Below are 21,616 nucleotides of genomic sequence, written 5' to 3'. Positions count from 1 at the left end.
TACATGAGGTATTTTCTAACACAACTGGTTAAAAGATTCACTTTTTCAAACTCATCGTGCAATGATTTGGGTAGGAAGGGACCTTAAACATCATCTAGTTCCTGCCTCTGACAGGGAAACCTTCCAGTAAATCAAGTTCCTCAGAGCCCCACCCAACTTATCCTTGAACACATTTGCTTTAGCAAAAAAAAGAGAAAATTAATTCACCACCTTTTATCATTCTACTTTTTAGTTAAGACTTATCAAAAATACCTCAGATTTTTCCCTTTTCAAGAAAAAGAAAGGAAAAATAAGAATGGCAACAAAAACACATTTCCAGATCAATTTATGAGAACAAACAAAAAAAGTGCACCTTTCTGAAGTCACACGAATTCTTTCATCGTTGGAGGAATTGAATCTATCATCCTTTTCTCTAAAATATTCTTCTATGCACTGTTCTTCAAAATCATGGACCTTTTTCAGTTCATCCTCAGTTATGAAAAGCTCTGTGGAAACAGTTGAGAAATGTGAATTTGGCAAATATTAACATGTGAAATTAACTACATATTTATTGTGAAATTCATGGAGTAAACTTTCAAAAGCATTCTTCAAAATTTATGTGGCATTTTGATATGAAAGCAGATAGAAACTGCTAATTGCCAAATTAGTGGCTTCAGTTATTTATGATTCTGGATATAGAAACACTTAAGCAGGCAAATGGTGAGCAAACATGAATACATTTGGATTGCATGGGGTCTAAACACAGCTGCTGTTCTGGTCCTGGAGACATGGTGGAAGCCAAAGCCCACCTGTAATCTAAACAAATATAATGACACTAGCAGACTACTAGGACAGGAGTCTGAGGGTACAGGAGTCTGTTTGATGTGTCAAGAACCGATATCTGCAGGCAGCAGCATCATGGGAGTGGGAGAAGAGCAGTCTGGTTGCACTTCCATCTCCAGCACCACACGTGTCTCCTGCTCCTTCCTCGTAAAGAAGTGAACTATGGCATGGACTAATGTTGGGAAGAGATGCACAACCTTAGCTCCCTGCCTCTGGCATATAAACTGAGGGAGGTGGAGATCTACTTTGAAGAGTTAGATAGAGAAGAAAAGAGAAAGTATTAGCAAAATAATCTGACAGGTTTTCCATCATAACTATGGAGTACATATTAAAGTATGTGGAGAAACTACTCCTCCAGTTTAAGTCAGTGTCAAGGAGAGAATATGTATAAAAATTTCTTTTCACCATCTCTCATCTTATCTAGGCAAAAAGTGTGTTGGGCAGAAGTATGTGCTGTTTGCTCAGAAAGTAGTAATGTTCTCTCTGTGTTTTCAAAAATAAAACTGGAAGTGTGATGGACTCTAAGAAGAATTCCAGCAACAACAGACCTCTAGTAATGGCAAAATAAACACCTTTGATTTGAAAGACCAAATTGGGTAACACCCCAAAAATTCCAGAAACACACAGCCCCATTACCACTCCAAAGAGAACAAAGGGTTGGACAGTGCAGGTGGAACTAAATTCTTCAAGGAAGATTTTTGCAGGTTAATGTTGTTCTTTTGCTCAAAAGGTTATCAAGGTGCTGGACTTGTCTTCATGCCTGTCAAACATTACACATTACCAATGGCATTGGGCAGTCCACTCTGTGAATTGTCTAAGGCTTACTTAATCCATAGTCTCTCTCATCTGGATCACTTTCATGCTTCCGCCATCTGCAGCAGAGGTGTTGGAATATCATAGTCATGTGGCTGAAAATGATCAGAGGTGGTGGGAGAACAGGTCTTTCATGGAATGTCATGATTAGCTGGTATCTTTGAAACTTCCATACTTGGTTAGATATAGATTTGACTTCAAAAAATGTGTTGCTAGAAGGCAAGAGGAGGAAAATAACATCAGTTTGAAATGGTTTTGGGTACTTTGCCAAAGTTGATATGACAGCATCTTAACTAGACACATTTCACTAGTATTGGCGAATGTTTCCTTGTCACAGAAATGGGAAGCAGAATAAAATAATAAGTTTGTGCTTCGGTAAAGCACAGTGGCCACCAGCCTTTTCAAAGTATCTTGTTATTGTGTATATCTGTTGTGAACAACCACTGAGTCTTACAGCAATCCACTGAGATAAAATCTTTTTATTCTTGTTTTCCATATTGGGAGTGAATGATGTCATAACTGAACTTTACATTTTTTTGGCTTATTTGTCCTGATTCTCATCAGGTGTCTGTCCTTGGAAATAAGCACAATGAGAAGAAGTTGGCATTTCCCTCATTCCCTGGAGACAAACTACTGCATCTTTCCTTCTCACCCTCACTTTTCTGAAAACGTCTCTGAGCCAAAGCCTTTAGCTCAGCAGCCTTCACAGCGTGTGAACAATGTGCATCTTCCCCAAGCCCATACTTTGCAATGTGTCACTCACTTGAAAACAGCAATGAGGAGGTTCACCAAAAGGATGTTTGCTACCAAGAGGTAACAGGCCATGATGGCGGGAACAATCCACGCTCCTGTCTTGCAGGGAGGTAACTGGATTATTTTGCCATCTTCTCTGGTTTCATTCTGACCACAAGGAGCTGGGAACAAAGATACGGGGGAAAAAAAAGGAATGAATCTTACTTTTTCAGTTCTTCTTACAGAAATATTTAAATATTTATAAAGGCCTGCCTGCCAAGACAACATCTTCCAAATAACAGTGGCATTGACACTTCCCCCAAGAAATTTGTGCTTGCTATCACAGATTTTACAGGCTGCAGTTTTTGTTATTTGCTGTGTGTTATTCACTGTGAATGTCAAGATATTCCCAGCAGAACTTGCAGGAGACATGCTTGGTGTGAGTAAGCTGCCTGTTTGCATACAGCTAAAATACCATGGTACTCTCGTGGTAATTAGTGCAAATGAAATGATCAAAATGTTTAATCCTGCAAAAAAGCTTGCATATTATTTCTTTAATGGTGAAAACTCATTCTTTTTAAATTGACTGAAAGGCATGTGATAAATAAGGAAAAGGCAGTATATGAAAGTAAATTAAAGTAAATTTATTGCTGTGCACTCTGCTGCCCAAATCCCTCTAGGACGTACTCATAATGACTTTCTGCTATTAAGGACTTTTGACTGCATGCCTAGAAACAGTGGGGGAGATGATCAAGTCTTTACTGTATCAGGTAAAGGGACATGTAGGCAGCAGAGATGCCACCTGTTCCTTCCACAAATATGTTGGAATCAAAATGTTCTCAGTATTAACGTTGTAGAACTGAAGCAAGGGGAGAGAAAACATGGTTAAATAGTTTTCCCTGCTTGTTTTTTAATATGCCCTCATTTGTGCTGTAGTAGGTGATCTGCATTTGCAAGCATGGGTTCAGTTTATGTCTTTCTAGCTTCAGTCCTAGTAGTCCTACGTATCTCTCTAATCAGTTCTTCAAGAAAATAATTGAAGCAGCACCTTACACATATGAACCATTTTAAATGGTAAATTTTGCACAGCCCTGCTGTTTTTCCTCTCATCCCCATCAAAAAGAAGTTTAACTGAGAAATTTTCAAAGTGCTCAACACTGGTGCAGTTCCTACTGATATCAATGACAGTTTTCCACTGACTTAATGAAAAACAAAGTTTGCTGATGCTGTACGTTTTGTAAAATTTCATCATATGACAATAAATCCATATTTCCAGTACCAACTACTGGACCTTCTCAAAAACGTTCTTCTGAACTTGGTTCACAGAGCTTGAAATTCAACTGTGGGTGTCTGTACTGGCAACCACATTACACTGTGTGTGATTTGGGTACTGGATTTATAGGCACCACACATAAATGTTAGGCTATTACATACAGAAGTATTATAGTCATATGGGATGGAAGACTACAGGATAAATCTGCTTTGGACATGGGATCTCCAAAAATATTCAACTCACAGAAAAAGAAATTACAAAATCAAATACAAGCAATACTGATTTTTAAAGCAGCTCTGTTGGGTCTGGACACATGGCATCACTAGTCCTTCCTTCTTACAAAAATACGTTTTTTTACTGGAACAGGCTGAGAGTATGCATTTCTTTATTTTTCAGTAAGCATCACTTTGCAGATCATTTTAAGGCAGTGGTAATTTCATGCTTCCCACACTGCTTCAAGCAGCAGCTTCATTTAGACATTGAAAATGCCTTCAGTGAGCTGTTGTGAGTGCGGGACTACGTGCACTTAGCTTTCACCCGGGAGAAATTGGGACGTTCAATACCTCTCGCTATTAGCACTCAGTGTGAGACTTACATCTCTGTTTGTCTGGAAACACTAACTTGCTCACACCTTGAGTCAGATCTACAAAATCCAACACAACACAATATCAAAACTCAGCCTGATTTCACCAGTAATGGAACAATCACTATATCAGTTGATGAAACCTGTTTTTCTTTTGTGTGCTGAAAACAGAAGAAATAATGTCTTCAATAATGAGAGAAATTTCTGAAAGACACATTTTAAATGTTAGAGCAATGAGATAAAAAATGCAGCTCCAAATCTGGTTAAAATTCTATTATCCCATTTTTTTTTTGTTTCTAAAACACACTAGAATTTAATCTGAAAAAATAATCAGCCTCAACAGCTAACAAGATAAAAAATATTTCTCCAGCTCTACTTGCCATAACAGTTGGTTTATGACACACAGTGATGGCCAAATTAGACTTCCTATGCAGACAAGTTCCCACACTATTCTATGGATCCATTGCTGTTCAGCTTGTCCTGAAGGTTTGGAAAAGTTTTTCTCTTTTGCACGTTCTGTTGTGGGTACAGTTTTTAAATAAAATGAGAATACCTACCGCTTGCCTTACTTTATGGAGAACTAAGCCACCACTTAATCATCAGATCTTCAACTGCATGAGAAAACGTACGATGTGTGTCCAAAAGGCAGAAGCCTGTGTTCCCCTGGCACATTACTGAACATGTTCATTCATTTTTAAACTATAAAGTTTATTTTAAAGGATTGTTTCCCCAACTATTAATTCAAAGTTTGTTTAAAACAATTATTCCCAGGAAACCAGAAATTTCTCTCTCTGTGAAAAAGGGCAGAGGACTCTGGCAGGAGGCTAAAGATAGCAATGATACTATTTTTAGATAACAAAGATCCTTGTTTATATTTAAGAAATTAAAATACTGTTTGTATGGTGTGAGAAGACTTCGTTATGGTAACCTGGGACTATTGGCCTCCCCCACCTGCAGATGTAGAGTCCCAAGCACATCTTGTCTCCCTATTACAGTAACCTGGGGTAGATCACTCCCCCCACCCACCTCTGCGTGTACACCTGCACGGGTGCCAGCGTGGTGCCCGGCTGCAGATCCCACAATCCAGGCAGCAGCACCTGCATTACACCCACAAGGTCCCTGATGAGCAGAACAGAACGTTGCATACGTGTGGTTCACTAATCGGCGCCAGTTTCATGATCCACCCCTGCGGTGCTTTCCCTGAGCCCCATTTCCAAGCAGGGCTCCACTGCCCTGGGTCTCCATTGGATCAGTGCCAGTGTCACAGGGCTCCCACTGTGGTAATGCTGCACTTTCCATGAAGCCAAAGTTTTCACTTGCTGAGTACTGTGCCTCATCCCTGAGGAATCTGCACCTGCCTTTCACGTGTAATAACATTTGACCATTTTAATTATTTTTTGAGAAATGAAATAAATTTTGTGGTATGTGCAGTAACATACTGTGATAACAAACTTTCTCAAAGCACAAATTAACATGCAGGAAAACTTAGTTATCTGTTTTAAATTATAGCCTTGCTTTAACAAATGACACAGAGTACTTAATTCTAATGAAATGCTTTACTGAAGAAAATTCTGTTAGCATAACAATATGCCAATCTCATGTAACTGAAAAACCCAGCCACTCTAATACTTACAGGCCATTGGATAAAGGTTGGACATTATGTCCTGAGCTCAGGTTTTAGAAAATTATCAATGGTTGGAGTTTTAATTTCAATTACATGCATTAATTGCATGCAGATTTCAAACACTGTATCCTGATACCTGTCAATGTACATAATTTTTGCATCTTGTTTCATTTTTCATAATCTTCTCCTACACTTATTTTTCCTTCTTGACTCTCATTTACAGTTTCCTGTATGGGTTCCTGCTACATGCCTAACCCTTCCTGTTTCCTGGCCAGAAAATACAACATTAACCCAAGTCTTTGTGTGTCTCAGGCTTAAAGCAGAGGCAGAACTCAGGAAGAATTTGTTTCACTGCTGGTATTACTGTCATGACATGGGCACTGCTCATTTTTACTGTGTATTGGGTGGAGGGCTTTGGAAATAAAGCTTGCAGATTTCTGCATCATGACTCTTCTCCCAGCTGCACCCTTCCAAAATAGTTGTGGGAAATAACGAAGAGAGGGAAGTGCATAAAACAAGTTTGTCACTGAATAGCTTTTTGCCTTTGATGTAAACTTGTCACATGTGAATGTATACAACTTTTACAATACAAGTTGATTTGTTTGAAATCACAAGAAACTGCTGAATGTTTTCTTATGATCTAAAATAATATGGGAACAAATAAGTGCACCTTCCAATTTTGATCCACAATTAACCCAAAGGATGTGAAAGCATTTTATGATTTTTGAATCAAATGTCTAAGCAACCTTACTAGCTTGCCAGGCTGGTAAATATTGAAAAAAAATCCAATAAATGTTAAGTAAGCTACCTAGAGCTATCCACTTCTTCCCTACAGAGAAAGTATCCAAATCTGCGAACTCTGAATTTCCCACAATTGTTCATCAGTAGAAACATCCAGGGTGCTGAACAGTGCACTTCAAAATTTTCTTCAAAATTACTTCAAAATTTTCTTTAACTACAGCATCCCGACCTTACGTGTTGCTTCTCGCCCCAGGCCACATTAAAAGTGGATTTGAAGGTCTCTTCAATCTACTTGTATTTTAATCATAATTTATAGTCAATCCTTGTCTTTTTCTTGTTCACTTTGGTGCTTTTTGCCTCCTCCTACTCCCCTACTCCCCCCATTAAAAATAGCCAACCAAATAGAACCCAAAATATAACCTCAGAAGTGCTAGGAATGGAATACTGCTGCAACTCTGGCCAGAGAAAGTTTCAAAATGGTTTGTAGGATGTGCAAAAATTTTATCCACTACCTTTGTCTAACAATGCTAAAAATATTGCCACAGGTATGATTTATTCTGTTTTGTGCAAAGCTGCTTTGTTTGTTCTAATTCCAGAATGATCCATGCAAATGACAGGCCTCACAGAAAGCTCGTATCAAGTAATGAAAATCATATAGCCTGTAAGATCATAAAGAGTTTAGTATATAATTTCAATTTATACTACGAACACTTCGAGAACTATAAAAAATAAATAAATCTATCAGACTAAGAAATTTAAAGAATTTTTAAAAAGCTTTTGTAGTTATAGTACCTTCCTCTGAAATTCTCTGGATAGTTAAAACATTGTGTATAATTGTCTCTTATCTTCTGAAACAACTGCATTCTGGTTACTTGATATTCCTCCGATAGAACCAAAAGAGAAGGAGGCCCCATCTTTTTCTCCTAAACTATGTAGGTTTTTCCAAAAAAGGGGTACACACAAGAAATAAACAGAATTCAGACTGATCTTCAGATTCCAGATGGCGCTGGAGGTGCTGTCAGCTGGTAAGAAAATACAGATGGAAATCTGACATGTGAGACACCAGGCAAATCTGAAAAACTGCCCAAAACAAAGAACTCGAACCCATGTTGGCTAGCAGCAGGTTCAGTGGCTTTGACTTCTGCATAAAGGAAACTGTGAGGTCTGATGCAAAAACACAAACCCATGTAGGCTAATAGCGGGCTCAGTTGCTTTGTCTTCTGAATATAGGAAAATGTGAGGTCTGATTCTAATTTTCTAGAGATGACCACCATTTATGTCATCTATCTACATTTTTTTACCAAGCAAACTCACTTTTCCTCTTCAGTATTTCCTATATACTTCTGTATCCATAGTATCCTGGAGGGGCAGATAGTTTTGGAAGGTGAAAACAATGTTCTTCACATGTGAGAACCGTGCTAAGAATTTTTCTGGCTAGAACTGCCAGCAATAGTGCCAATGTAAGGTGAATTGAGGCAGAGATTTTACAGTGTTTGTGGATTTCCCTCTGGACAGGCATTCACTAAAGCAGTTATGTGGCTGGCTGCTGCCCCATGGATCCCATTGGGTAGCAAGAGGCTCAGATGTATTAGGAAAGGCAGCATAAAGACAAGAGAGTGGTATGTCCAATCACTAGTTCCCTGACCTCGATCCTCCTTCCTTCTCCAACTATCAGTGGATAATAATATATCTTTATTCAACTATGTAATTGATACCAGTCTAATTTTTTCAATTTATCAAGCTCTTATTATTATTCCTTTCCTGACATATATTAATGTTTCATTTCTCAACCTTTAAATAATTCATAAATTTTATTAGCTTGCCACCTCCTTTCAATTCTCCAGTCTAAGCCTTTATTGAATCCCAAGAGTTGCTAACTGGGATTCTCTAGTCTCAAGTCAAAACTCAATAGCCCAAGGTGGCTCCAGTCATTACTGATGTTTTGATGGGTTGCACTTTTCCATGAAGTAGCTTTGCTAATCTCTGCTCTTGCATAGTTCCAAAAGTTGTTTCATGTAATTGGTAAAACATTCTCAGTAGATAACATGGTATGTGTAACCTTCTGTCCATGTCAGATCAGCTAAAAAGAATTAGCTGAATAGCTCGAGATAGTTGGAGGAACAATGTGGTCTAATAAATCTCAATTGTGCCTCCTTTGTTTACAGACCATACTCTACTCATTTCCTGCTCAAAACCTGGAGGAAGACCATTATGATTGTACTGTGACAGTAAAGTCTGTCTTTTCTAGTTTTCCATTCCCAAAGTCCTTATGGTGCTGGGTTGTGGACCTCATGGGTAGCTGGGACTGAAAGGGCACCAGAAATGCAGGATGTCTCCATCATTAGCAGCAGTCACTCTTCCATATGTTACTGTCTGTGGTTGCTCCCCAGCACTATCTTAGGCATACTCAAAAGTTCTTACTTTTCACAAGCTTCATTCAAGAATTGCTTAAGTTGGCCATTCAAGTTCTGCATCTTTTTTTATGAAGCACCTGCTTAATATGACAAGATTTTTGGAAAGTGGTGGTCCTGTCTGTGATGAACTGATAGTCCAGGAGGAACTACTTTGAGACTGGTTTTGCTGTTTTTGTTGAATTTACCCGGAAATTTGAACACAGTGGTAAAAGATTTACTTTCCTTTCCTGCTCCCCCTCCCTCCCCTTTACAACTGGTTTATAGTCAGGAATTTGTAAATACGTAGTATTTATGTAGATCACTGATAATAAACACCACTGAATAGTGTATTCATATTCCCAGAAGTGAAGACATAATCTGTCCTCACTTTTGAGTTGAAGGTGAGATCACAAACCAACAGGACACTAACATACACTCCAGTTAACATTTCATTACAAAATAAAATGAAATGTCTTAGGACAAGACGGCACAATCTTAAGCTCTGCCAGGGGAAGTTTAGGTTGGATATTGGGAAGAAATTTTTTATGGAGAGAGTAATCAGACATTGGAATGGGCTGCCCAGGGAGGTGGTGGATTCACCATCCCTGGAAGTTTTTAAGATGTGGCACTTAGTGCCATGGTCTGGTAACCACGGTGGTGTTGGATTAAGGACTGGACTTGATAATCTCAGAGGTCTTTTCCAACCTGGCTGATTCTATGATTCTATGAATACAGAAATTACGGGTAAAAAAAATCAGAGTAGATCCATTAGATGAACAGGCTGCCAGCTAATGAGATGGATCCAGAAAATGTATCTGTCCAGCCTTAACAGCATGTTTCATAAATAAACTAAAAATAATACATAAAAAAATTTTAAAAAGTGAACTAGAAATTTTAGAGTAGCACACTTTTTTTTTTTTTTTTTACATTCTTCAGATAATTTCAGACAATTTCAGATAATTTCCAGGAGCGTGGCTCAAATCAATATGAATTTCCATAATGAGCACTTTTGCTGAATCCTAAATTTGCAAATCTTGTAGCAATATTAAACACCAAAATATAAAGAAACTCACAATGAAATCTTTTTATTTTGTTAAAATAATACTGATAAAAAAAAATGTGCTCCAAGCTATAAATTGCAGTTTAGATGTAGCATAACAATTTTAGAACATCTGTCTCATTTGACAAAGTACAAGCACTGTAGCACTCTAACATGAGTACAGTGGCTGATTTAGCTTAGAACAACTGGAAAAATACACATAACAGCAAATTTTCAAATAGTGAAAAAATATGAATATACTAGTAAAACCTTCTGGGTGTCAATCGGGCCATTTTGAATTTTACAACATCACCAACCATTGCTCGTGTTTCCAGTCTATTCAACAGACAGCATTTTTGCGACAACTGAGCCCGAGACAGACATGACATTGAAGCAGAGCAAGGCCTGAGAAGCGAATGTGATATAGCAGAACAAGAATTAGAGAGTTAATTTAGAATGCATGTTCTGAGCAAAAGCATAGAGAACTAAGTCTTAGGAACAGCGGAGATAATAACTCATTAATGAATGCAGGACACATTGACACAAAGGACATAAAGTAAGTACACAGGAGAACAGAGAGAACCAAAAATGCTAACATACACATAAAATAGGCATATGGAGGGGAGACAAAGGAAGACAAGGAAAAAGAGATGAGCCAAGGCCGAGGTACTCTTGCCAAATATCAGGAACTTCTGCCAAATGCACAAGGAAACCACCCAAAGTAGGGAAAGGTCGAAAGTTTATGGCGATGAAGAGTAGGAAAAAGACCCTTCAGGAGGCCAAAGAACAGGAACTACCACCAAGTTTCTCCCCAAATTGAAGGCCGCGCCCCTAACTCTGTCTTAACTCCACCTGTTATGAATATTAAAACTAGATGTTGCAATATTATGAATATTCATGTATAATGATGCAATTGCTAAGCAAAAATTGTATAAAAGGATCCAGTTGTTCACTACTACTTTGGAGCTCTTTTGTCCAGTGCCAGCTGGGAGCCTCCCCACTGTTGTATTGCAATAAATGCCTTGCTACTCAAAGACCTAAACTCTGTCTCTGAGTGGTTTCTCCACGCCTGTTTGGGGCATAAAATTGCCATCAACATGTAATATTATTTTGTGCTGAAAGAGTGGCAGATTCTAATTCTCTCTGTCATCTGCCTCTCAGGAAGGAGGAACTAGATGCTGCTTTTCATTTTGACATCATCACTTTTGCTGCAACTCCAGTTTCTTTGACACACAGAAAAACAACATGTCTATATTTAGAGCTGGAGTTGAAGCCACCACGAATTCTGCTTTCCCTAAGCTTCAGAAGTGATTACTATGCATCTTTTTGCGTGGTTTAAATGCTGGGCAGCTGAATAACACACCAGACTATCCCCAAATTCTCATGCAAGGGTGTGGAGATTGCCGCTCTCTTTTCTTACTTAAATACAATGCTTCATTCAAAGACCCTTTAGTTTTTTAAGTTTCCAGGTTCTAAACTGTAATCAGTCCTTCATTAAAAATAAACAAAACCAAGAACAATTTATTCAGCCAACCACCATGTTTGTTGCACTACGGTAGTTACTTGGTACAGTATCAATAAATGGCCACTTGTAGCAGGACAGATGGAATTCTGCTTGTGGAAGGAAGTCGTAGTTTAATGGTACAAACCTTTATCTCTCTATTATGCTTTTAGAGCAAGATGAAGTTTTATATTCCCAGCAATTATGCCTTTGGAATGAAATGAATTTTTAAAAACAAAAGGGAAAAGGATAAAAATGAGGGAACTGGGTAAAGAAACACAGTGATTTTAGGTATTTGTTTACTTCCTTGAATGCCACTCTGCCTCTGAAAACAAAATGGGGAAGTAAACATAAAAGGGAGGCATCCTTTGTATCCATGATAATGACTCTGTGCTAGCCAGGAAGAAGAAATGAGCATGGAATGGCTGTAATATCTGCCATGTGATATACATACATCTGACCATCTGAGACTGTATTAAAGTGAGTGGATTATTTGTGATATAGATACATTTATTACCTTTAAACAGCTCAGGAAAAATCAACATCTTTTTTCCACTCAAACTTTATCAACACTGAACAAGGAGCAAATAAATTTTGAAAGCACTGTCTTTTCCTAAGGTGGTACATATGATAAAAAGAAATATCCTAAACAGAGCTTTAATGGTTGTCATCTGCCATCGGAAAAGATAATGACTTCCAAATGCTGCCAAGGCTTGCACATAGTTAAGTAGGAATGATGAACATCAGTTTCACGACAGTTTTTGCAAAAGATACATTGTTTGTGTTTCTTAGTTTGTTCATCCACTGCATCATTTCTCATGACCAGCCTTCTCCCTTGGTGTAATGAACAGAGTGGCACCAGAGGGTTTATCTAAATAGAAAATCAGTGTTTTCCTGATCAGATGAATCCTGAGGAGACAGTATATTAAATATTTGCTCTTGTTCTGTCTGCACTGGTGTGAGCAGAGCCTTGCCTTCTAATAAATAAATATAACAATATTCTAATAGTGGATCTACTGTCCCCAAAGAATTGCATCACAGCGGTTAGTGTAAAGGTGGTGGCAGTGAGGAGGTAACAGAGAAAGGAAAACTTATCAGATTACATCCTCATGAAGTACAGGAACTGAAATGTCTGACCCAGTATTATTAGACATGATGCTCAGCATGAAGTTACGTCTGAAATCAGACTAATGGACGAGAAAAAAGGAGTGATTTTTCTGTTCCAGATATGCCACCAAACCCGTGGTGGATACCTGGAAGGGAGTCCCTGTCACCAAGCTGGTAAAAAGGACCCATTTAAAATATTCTTTATATGCAAAATAATTTAGCATTACAGATTTCCAGTCAAATGATTGCAAAGTGATGCCAGAAGCATGTTCTGAAACTGACACCCCAATATTAGCTGAGAAAGTATTTTTGTGACCATTCTCTCTGTTGAAGAGTTCCTCTGTCTGGAGCCATTTATTGAGCAAACACACATGATATAATAGGACATCATCTGATCAAAGTTGGATACCTGACTTTGGAGTATGAGAATCATAAACTTGCTTACGGTCTATCTGGTCTGCAAACACTTCCCCATAGATCATCCAGTAAGGCATGTAAAAAATATTTTTCGCCAGCTTCCACGAAGGTTCCTCATTGGGGAAGAGAATAGCCTGTCTTGCCACACCAAAGCTCATCAAAACCACCAACATGATGATGACAAAGTACATCATGTCTATCATCTGAATGTAATGACAAGAAAAGACAGAGAAAGAGAGGACAAGAATTAGAGAAATTTATTTGTCCATATTCTCATTATTATGCACTGCAAAAAAAAAAAGTTTGTGAATCTTAGAAACAGAATTTTCAAAAACAAATTTTTAAGAGCCATTCTCCCTTTTACACATAAAAAATTTCGTTTTCAAAGAAGTGAAGTGGTATTACTGTGTCCTTGGTTTTACCTAGTGTTGCTTTTAAGAACAATTCAAATGTTATGAATAGGCTCGAAAATGGAAGGTACCATCTAGTCACATCAGTTGCCTCAACAAGAATATAGGTTCAGTGAGATCAGTAGTCTGGTCTGGGCAAGGGTGGTGAGATGATGTATTGTTTATAGGCACCGAGAGGCAAAAGGACTGACATGGATAATTTTATTCATTGACAGTCATTGTCTTGGAGCAAACGGAGCTGCGACTAACATAAGGAGTAACGGGTGGCAGAACAATCTGTTACTGCAACGTAAGGGACACCATGATGGTAACCAGTGAGAAAGGAAATCTGTGATACTGGCTGGGCTAGAAATCGGCTTGGTGGGAGAGTCTGACAAATGCCATATTAAAAAAAAAAAAAGCATATAACAGGCAGTGAACTCTGTTCTTCTTTATTGTTGAGGGTCTCATTAGCATATGAACAAGACTAACTAGTGCTTGCAAACAGTACCCACCCATTCAAATTGTTCCTGAAAAAAGTGGGACAGCAATCCCACAAGTTGCTGAATAGAGTCTGAGGATTAGAAGAGGCACTGTGCTAGAAAGATCCTCAAGAGGGCAGAACAATGGGCATCCAGCAGGTACAGCAGAGATGCTTTATTACCTAAAGTAAATGTGAAAAAAATTGGGAGTCCTTAAAGTCCCTAGTAAGATCCCTTTAATTATTTTACTTACTTATTTATAGGCTTATTTATAAAGCTTTGCTCTTTAGACTTGTTACGACAGAACTGTTTTTCACAGCTTTGGACATTAACTTTTGCCTCTGGCCGAAACTCAACCTAACACTCCTCTGAATCTTATGAGTTTTAATCCCTTCAGTCTTCACATTTTCTGGCTCAGCTGAATTCAGCCTTACAAGAGAGGTGTGCAACCAACCTGCACCTCAGCTGGTGGCCTTATTGCTCCATGTGGGACCTGCTGTAGCTCCAGAGCAGGGCTGCTCATGACAAGAGCTGGTGGAAGAGGGACATAGCTGCAGCAGATGGATCTGGCACTGCTGCAGGGGTTCTTCAATTTTAAACAAAAGGAGAGAGACCTGAGGTCAAAGTAACACTATGAAAGTATCTAACAGAGAAAAGAGAGTGTTACAGAGTAGCAAAGAGAAAAAAAGGTATTCTCATGTTTACTGAGAGAGAGGTACCTGCAGGGCAGGGGTCTCGTAGGAGAGACTCAGGAAGCTGGAAAGAAGGAAATAAGAACAAGTGAAAAAAAGCAGGGGAAAGAAAAGTCTTGAAGGCCATAAAAATGCAGAAAAGAAAGAAAGAAAAAAAACCTTGGGGATATGAGAGAGGAATTAAAGAAACTAAAGAATTAAGAAGGAATTAAAAACCAGTGAAGTCAATCACCGACATTCCTATAATATTCAGGGTATTAATCTCTCAAGAAAATACTTTTCAAAAGAGGAATTCCAGATCATTGTACTTCAAAAAGCAGTCTGAAATGGGAAAGCTGCATAATCATATTTTAGTTCTTACTGCTTTTAGGGACGGAATCTGGAGGTGAAATCTGATTCCTCCTTTCTTGTCTGATCAGACATTGTTTCAGATGGAAATATACAACATGATACATGTAATATAATGCCTACTTTAAAATGTCTGCAAACAAAAAAACATAATGAGTATTTAGTGGCAATTTAAGACCATATCCTAAATGCTGTTTTTGATCAGGATTCACACAGGTTTGACTTCATGTTACAACAAATAAAATTTTCAGTGCCATTCTCCATTAAAGATCCACCTTAGCTTTTCCCTCCTTCAACTGGGTATCTTCTAAACCCTCAGTAACTTGTCTAAAATACAATTAAATAGATGGGTAAGTTTCCCTTTAGCCTGTGGGGTCAAACTACAATTGCTATTTTAATAAGGCAATGGCCATTTCAATTGTTCTGAAGAACTTGTTAGTCATCTATTTAAAAAACTGATAAAACAAGGAACTGTTCATAGAGTTTTATGAATAAGCTGGCTCTATTTGCCCTTTTGTATTTGCAGAAAAGCTAAGAAAATGTAGACATTTCCACACATTAAAGGAACTGATATATCTGATTCTCTTGACATTCCACAGTGATGTCATTTCATTCCTGAATAAAAGGGAAGTAAATCTATCACTTGTGCAGAGATTAGAAAAGCACATTATAACAAACATATTCTGTTACTGAAATTAGCATAATAATAAACTTGGTCTCTCAGTTTCCTCCTCGTATTTTCAACTTTGCTTTAACCTATTGCTTTAAAACCCCTCAAGACCTGTTCCTGCCCCTTGCTTAACCTTGCTTGCATATTTGTTCACAGTGCCCAGACGTAAAACTTTTTACAGCTATTTTGTCATCTGCAATGTAAAGGCTGATGAAGAGAAAGTTCCTTAACACTGGAAAGATAGAAAGAGCCATCCTTTTCCTTTGGAGTCTAAAACAGAAGCTCTAGAAAAAAAGTTCAGGTGTTAAATATGGTCTGTTGAGGACCTCAGTACAGTGATGGGCTAACTCTGTAGAAATATGTATAAGCCAGCTTGATGTTCTTCATAGTATTGAATGGACCTTAAAAGACCATTCAGAAGACAGAACTCAAGGAAGTAAACAGACATGTGATTTAAACAAAACTACACAAGGGAGCCGATTGCAGCCTGGATTTAGCAAGTGCAACTCCCAGGGAAGTCTGTGCATGAGTTGGACATTGCACAAGAGAATAAGTGGGTCAGAAAATAGATGTGAGAGGCTAATTTGTGTAACTCGAGCCAGTTGGGCATTACATGTGTGGGGAAAGGGGATGTGTCAAAGTTGCTGAGTGCATGGAAATTTGGACGAAGTACGAAAATCAAGTAACAGGAAGGCAAAAAATAGAAGAATTTCCCTCCTTTAACAGTTGCCCACACCTTCAGAATATGTCGACAGTTAAATTCCACACCCTTTAAGTGTGTGCTGAGCCTACAGAGGCCAGTGATTTTCCTGCATTTGTTTCCCATAGAAAGTGGAGTGAGGTTTGATTTGTTGTCATATGTAAGAATGACAAAGGAATGAAAATTCCATTTATTTCAATCACTTCCTTTCTGTGTTGATTCCAGGAGAAAAATAAACAACTTTTTATACTTCTGGTGGAGGTGGGCTCCTAGAAGCCATTATAACACTGACTACTAGAAGTTTGTTATTCATGGTCACTCTTTATTATTAAACTGATGCCTATATTGCCTGTGTTAGCACCACAGCTCTTAAACTTTTAGTGCATGTAGCTGTGAAAACTGAAACAGAGTGTAAAGGTAGTTGTTTTTTTTAGAAGTTTTATACACCGTGTATTTTGTACTGATAGAGAGACATAGTCTAAATGGGGCAGGGAAGAAACATGATAAGACAGTGATTTCCTTTTGATTTTTGTTCCTTTCTTGGGTGCTTCTGTCCTTTCACAGTTACTTCCAACAAAAATTGTTGAGTGTTTTGACCTCCGTATTCCGGAGCTCTGCAACACCTCAGGTCAACATCCTATTGTTTCCTTGAAGGAAGGACATTTCAAAATCCTGTTTAGAGGACATAACAATTCAACAGTCATTTTCTTTTGTATTTTCTGTTTTGCCCCTATCTCTCTATTTTTTTTCAGTAAGCTGTTCTTTCTTTGTCAAACCCACTATGGTGGGTTTGCAGTTGAAAGCTGGTAAATTGAGGGGATAAGACAAGGATTCTCTGGTCACCTGTTGAGTAGGGAGTGTAACTGGACATATAATTCACATTTCAGTTTTAGATCTGCTCCCTGAGTTTGTTGTGACTAATGTAAGACCAAGGAAGGACTGTAGTCCATGCACTCATATATGCACCTTTTTCCTACGATGGTGAGGATGGATGAATCTTTTCTTCAAGGCCCATTGTAAGACAAAACAGACGGACTTTCTGATTATTGCCCACATGCCACTCAGACAGCAGTAGTATTTCCATTTAGAAGACCTAATATTCTGTTTACTTTTTTAACCAAATGCACAGCTTCAAGGGGCCTTTATTCTATTTAAAAATTAATCTTAAACCCCAAAATGCATGAAGCAGACATCATTTACACAAACAAAAGCTGGATAACTGCATATAAAACATGAACACATATTAGCTACATGTGCAAGTATTCAAATATCAGGGATACGTGCATGTGTGTCTGTAAATTCAGCCGTTTTCTTTAATTCAAATGAGCAAAATGCTGCTTTAATGCAACATTTCTATTGAATCATAAAAAGCCAAAAAGTCAAAAGTTATGCATGAGGCAGCAAAACTCGGTTGGTTAGAGTGTGGTGCAAATAACACCAAGGTTGTGGGTTTGATCTCCGTATGAGCCGGAGACTTAAGAGCTGGACTCGATGACTGATCCTTGTGGGTCCTGTCCAACTCAGAAGCTTCTGTAAGTCTGTGATTCTGTAAAATATCTCTTGGTTCCTCCTGTATGCAACCACTATTACATAAGCTATTTGTATTGCTGCCATGGTGTAAACATGTGATGTGGCCAGGGGACAGACGCTGCACTTATGCAAATGGATTTATCATCTCACAAGGACACACCTGAACTTGAAAGATAGAAGAGCATATGGGTATGGAGCAAACTATAGAAAGGTTGGTCTCAGTCATAACCATTATGCTTTTGAAGACATCACAAAAATTACAACACATTGTCTTTGAGAGTCTCAAGGTACTAAACAGCTGAATGCTTTTTTTTTCCAACCTTAACAAACCACTTTCCTTTACAACTACCATTCTCCCTCTGCACTTTCTGCAAATGAGGCACAGAGGTATAGGATGGATGGCTCTGTTGTTGAAGAGAGATCTCAGAGAAAGACAAACAGTACATCACTTATCAGGATAGAAAGAGTCTAATATTGAATTCTGGGGGTCTGTGCTGAGGTTTTGGTTTAATAAGGCATTATCTTACACGAAAATACTAATGTTTAAAAAAAATACAGGTAAAACTGCAGCAATGTCATTGGCCACAGATATTGAATCAAGAACATGCTGGTAAAATGCAGAAGTACACCAACTTCTCTTACCATTTTCCCAATCATCATAACATATGGTCCCAAATACTTGTTTACTCCGAAGATGTCTAATAACCGTATATACCAGTAAATGATGTTAACACAGTATATCACTCGTCCATCGCTCCGGAGTGGCAGATCTTGCAGACGGAGCACCATCCCAACAGAGAACAGGAGGATAGCTATAAGGTCAGTAACATTCCAGTACTCTTGGAGCCAAACTTTTACTTTTTGTAACAGTTTCCCAGGCTCGGACATCAATATCTGAAGGACAGAGGAAATGGAGAAGAAAGGACATGAGCTGTTTGAATGTAAGCTTGAAGAAATCTGTAGTAAACAGACAGATATGCCACACAGGCCAATATCTCATGTAGTCTCTGATTTCTTTTTCAAAAATCTTCCATTTCAACCACTGCTAGCATGTATCTATGTGTAAGATACTTCAAAGGACAAAGTGCTCACTTGACCTAAAACCCTCATGAAACTGGAAGAAATATATGTATATATTTCTCTTTTTGAAATTTATTAACACTACTTAGAGTCTTGGAATAGAGGGAGAAATATAGAAGGATATTTCATCAGAAAATTCACATTTAAAGAAGGTGTTGATTTAAAGAAAATTATTCTAAAATGTATATCAAATGGCCAATAATAACCATAAAGATTCTGCATCATAAATTTAATCTACAGAGATACTAGCTATTACTTGTACCTGTTTTTGGAAAATAAGTTCCACAGCCAGCAATATAGTTCACAAAAATAGTTAATCTTACCTTATGAAATTATCGTCATTCTATTTGCAAGATTGTTAGTGAAACTTGATTGTTTTCCCGAATTCCTCATAAAACTATTCCTTAAGTGATGTCTATGAATAAGTTCTAGCTTTTAGTGAGTTAACAAGCTGTTGGTTTTAATTTTCTATATTTAGCTGAAGAACATTTGAGCAAACTCATACAGTTCTTTAAAAACTATGACATCCACCTTACAGTTTTCTTATAATTAATCTTCAGAATGAATTTTAGACTCACCTGTGAGCCTCCAACATCTACTTCGAAATTCATTGTGACAAAAGTTCTTGAAAAACTTTTGTAGAAAGGACAATTTGGGGTGAATGATTAGATGAAAACATGGCACACACAGTTCCTATCTGCAACCTTCCACCTACTGAGCCAGTGGTGGATTTTCTCCATCAGTGTTGCACAGTCCTTGTGTGGCTATTGCCTCTGTTTTCCTTTTTCCTTTGGTTAGCGAAGTATATTCATAGGCCTCTCAAGCAGTATCTTTTCTCTGTTTTTTTCTTTATAAAGTAGAGTTTACAGTTCAGTGTCTGAAATCCATCTTTGAAGCCTAAGTGGCTGTTGCAAGTCCATTTTTAGTCTAGTGCTCAAAAGCATTTATTTCAGAAAATATGAACATAGCTGGTAACAGATTCAGCCCAAGGGTACAAATGTGCTGTTTCAGCTGATGTCAATGGGACTCGCACCCACTCCCATTAGGGCTGAACTGGGCTGCTGGTGTCACTGTGGTACATTTGGCCAAGTGAAAGGGCACAGCATCAGCTGCAAGAGGGAGAGACCAAGAGGGGCAGGGACAGCAGAGCCACTTCACTCTGTCTATAGGTTGAGTTCCACCTTAAATGCTCTGTCTCTGCTCTATGTTTCTGCATTCACATCTTTAGGGAGATGCGTGTTATGGCTTGCAGTAATTAGCAGAAAAATTTCAATATTAAAAGAGAAAAATACTATTAGAAATGTGCTGTAGTATTCAGTGTGGACCTAGATTTTCTCCCAGCTATGGGTCATTTTATTTAAAGCCTTGCATAAGACACTTGGATGGACAGAACAGCTGAAATTTTGAATGAAATCTATTTGTGGTGAGGTGGGTATTTGAACAGTTGTCATGCTATCACCATATCTCTGTGTCCATTCTATTTAACCATATCCACTTTTCCTCTCCCTGAAACATACATCAGTTTCTGAGCCACATTTCAAGGAATTTAGCTGACCTTTAAGATTATTCAGAAGACCACCCTGTACTTGTGACTACTATTAAATATGCATCACACTGAAATATGAACATGGAAATTCTGTGGGAGAAAAAGGAAGAAAGGAAGTAAATAAGGAAGAAAGGAAGGAAGGAGAGAAAGAAAAAAGAAAGCAATTGTTCATTTTAAAATGTCTGAAGATAATTTTTTTTACTGCTGGTTTTTTAACAATCCATCTGCCTTTCGAAGAAAAAAAGGACAATTGTATGATAAGTTTGTTCATAAAAAAATATCCTGAGAAAAATAATAAAGCCAGGTACTAAAATTAAGAAGAAAAACAAACAACAAACCAAACCCCTTGCTTTTTCCTTTTTTATTCTCTCTTGGTTGGGACGATTTTACCTCTCTCATCTTCTCTATTCCCAGAGTAAAAATATATGAGATGACAATCCATTCCTGTATAGATGGCCAGCGATCCATCTTCACTAACACTATATAATTGAACAGCATCAAGTAGCCTATGTATGCCAGCTGTAAAGAAACAAAAAGAACATTAATAGTCGCTATATTTATACAACTGAGCCAGTTTCTTCATTTGATATTCCTGATTCTACTGTAACCAGAGTTAAACAGACAAAAGATCAATAAGACGGTGTTCTGGGTTGTCTCAAAAAATTCACATTAAATCACACACAGTGTAGGATGTCCAAAATACAGTCACAAATGTCCTCTCCTCCAGCTACATCTGTTTCCTCAACAAAACTGTATTAATGCAGTTCCCCTGGATCATCCACAGTTAGATGGGAATTCTAATAACACTATGTCAACTACCAAATTAAGTTACTTATGTGAAGATTTCTTCCTCATCTGTTTCTGACAGCCTTTACTCCTCTAACACCTCTCCTCTGTATTTTTTTCCTCTGTTCACCTAGTCTAGGCTGACTCTGGAATTTCAAATCCTTTTTGCCTAAGGTTTAGAGGTTTTCCATGCTGGTGTAGTACTGACCTAAATCGTACAATGTTTCCTCCCCAAAACACCCAGGCATAGCCATGCATTCATTTACCTTGTATTTTTTGCAAGTTTTAAAGTGTGAATGCTTTGCTTTTCCTCCTCTAATATATCCACCTTCCAGCCTAATTTTTGAT

General features: G+C 38.0%; 1 protein-coding gene across 4 annotated transcripts in view; it reads right to left on the bottom strand.

The window, feature by feature from the left end:
• Positions 1 to 21,616, bottom strand: part of TRPM3 (transient receptor potential cation channel subfamily M member 3) — a 417,155-nt gene that overhangs the window by 13,156 nt on the left and 382,383 nt on the right. For all 4 annotated transcript variants that reach the window (XM_017807295.1, XM_017807296.1, XM_017807294.1 and 1 more), the window contains 6 exons: positions 20,873 to 21,001; positions 18,499 to 18,750; positions 13,074 to 13,248; positions 2,399 to 2,549; positions 1,648 to 1,847; positions 353 to 485 (listed from right to left, as the gene is read on the bottom strand). In XM_017807295.1, the coding sequence (XP_017662784.1) occupies positions 353 to 485; positions 1,648 to 1,847; positions 2,399 to 2,549; positions 13,074 to 13,248; positions 18,499 to 18,750; positions 20,873 to 21,001 (1,040 nt within the window). The remainder of the gene's footprint in view (positions 1 to 352; positions 486 to 1,647; positions 1,848 to 2,398; positions 2,550 to 13,073; positions 13,249 to 18,498; positions 18,751 to 20,872; positions 21,002 to 21,616) is intronic.

Source organism: Lepidothrix coronata, unplaced genomic scaffold (genome assembly GCF_001604755.1).
Source record: "Lepidothrix coronata isolate B3197 unplaced genomic scaffold, Lepidothrix_coronata-1.0 Scaffold18, whole genome shotgun sequence".
Taxonomy (NCBI): Eukaryota; Metazoa; Chordata; class Aves; order Passeriformes; family Pipridae; genus Lepidothrix; species Lepidothrix coronata.
The sequence above is the reverse complement of the archived record's forward strand: the minus strand, read 5'-3'. Positions and strand labels throughout refer to the sequence as shown.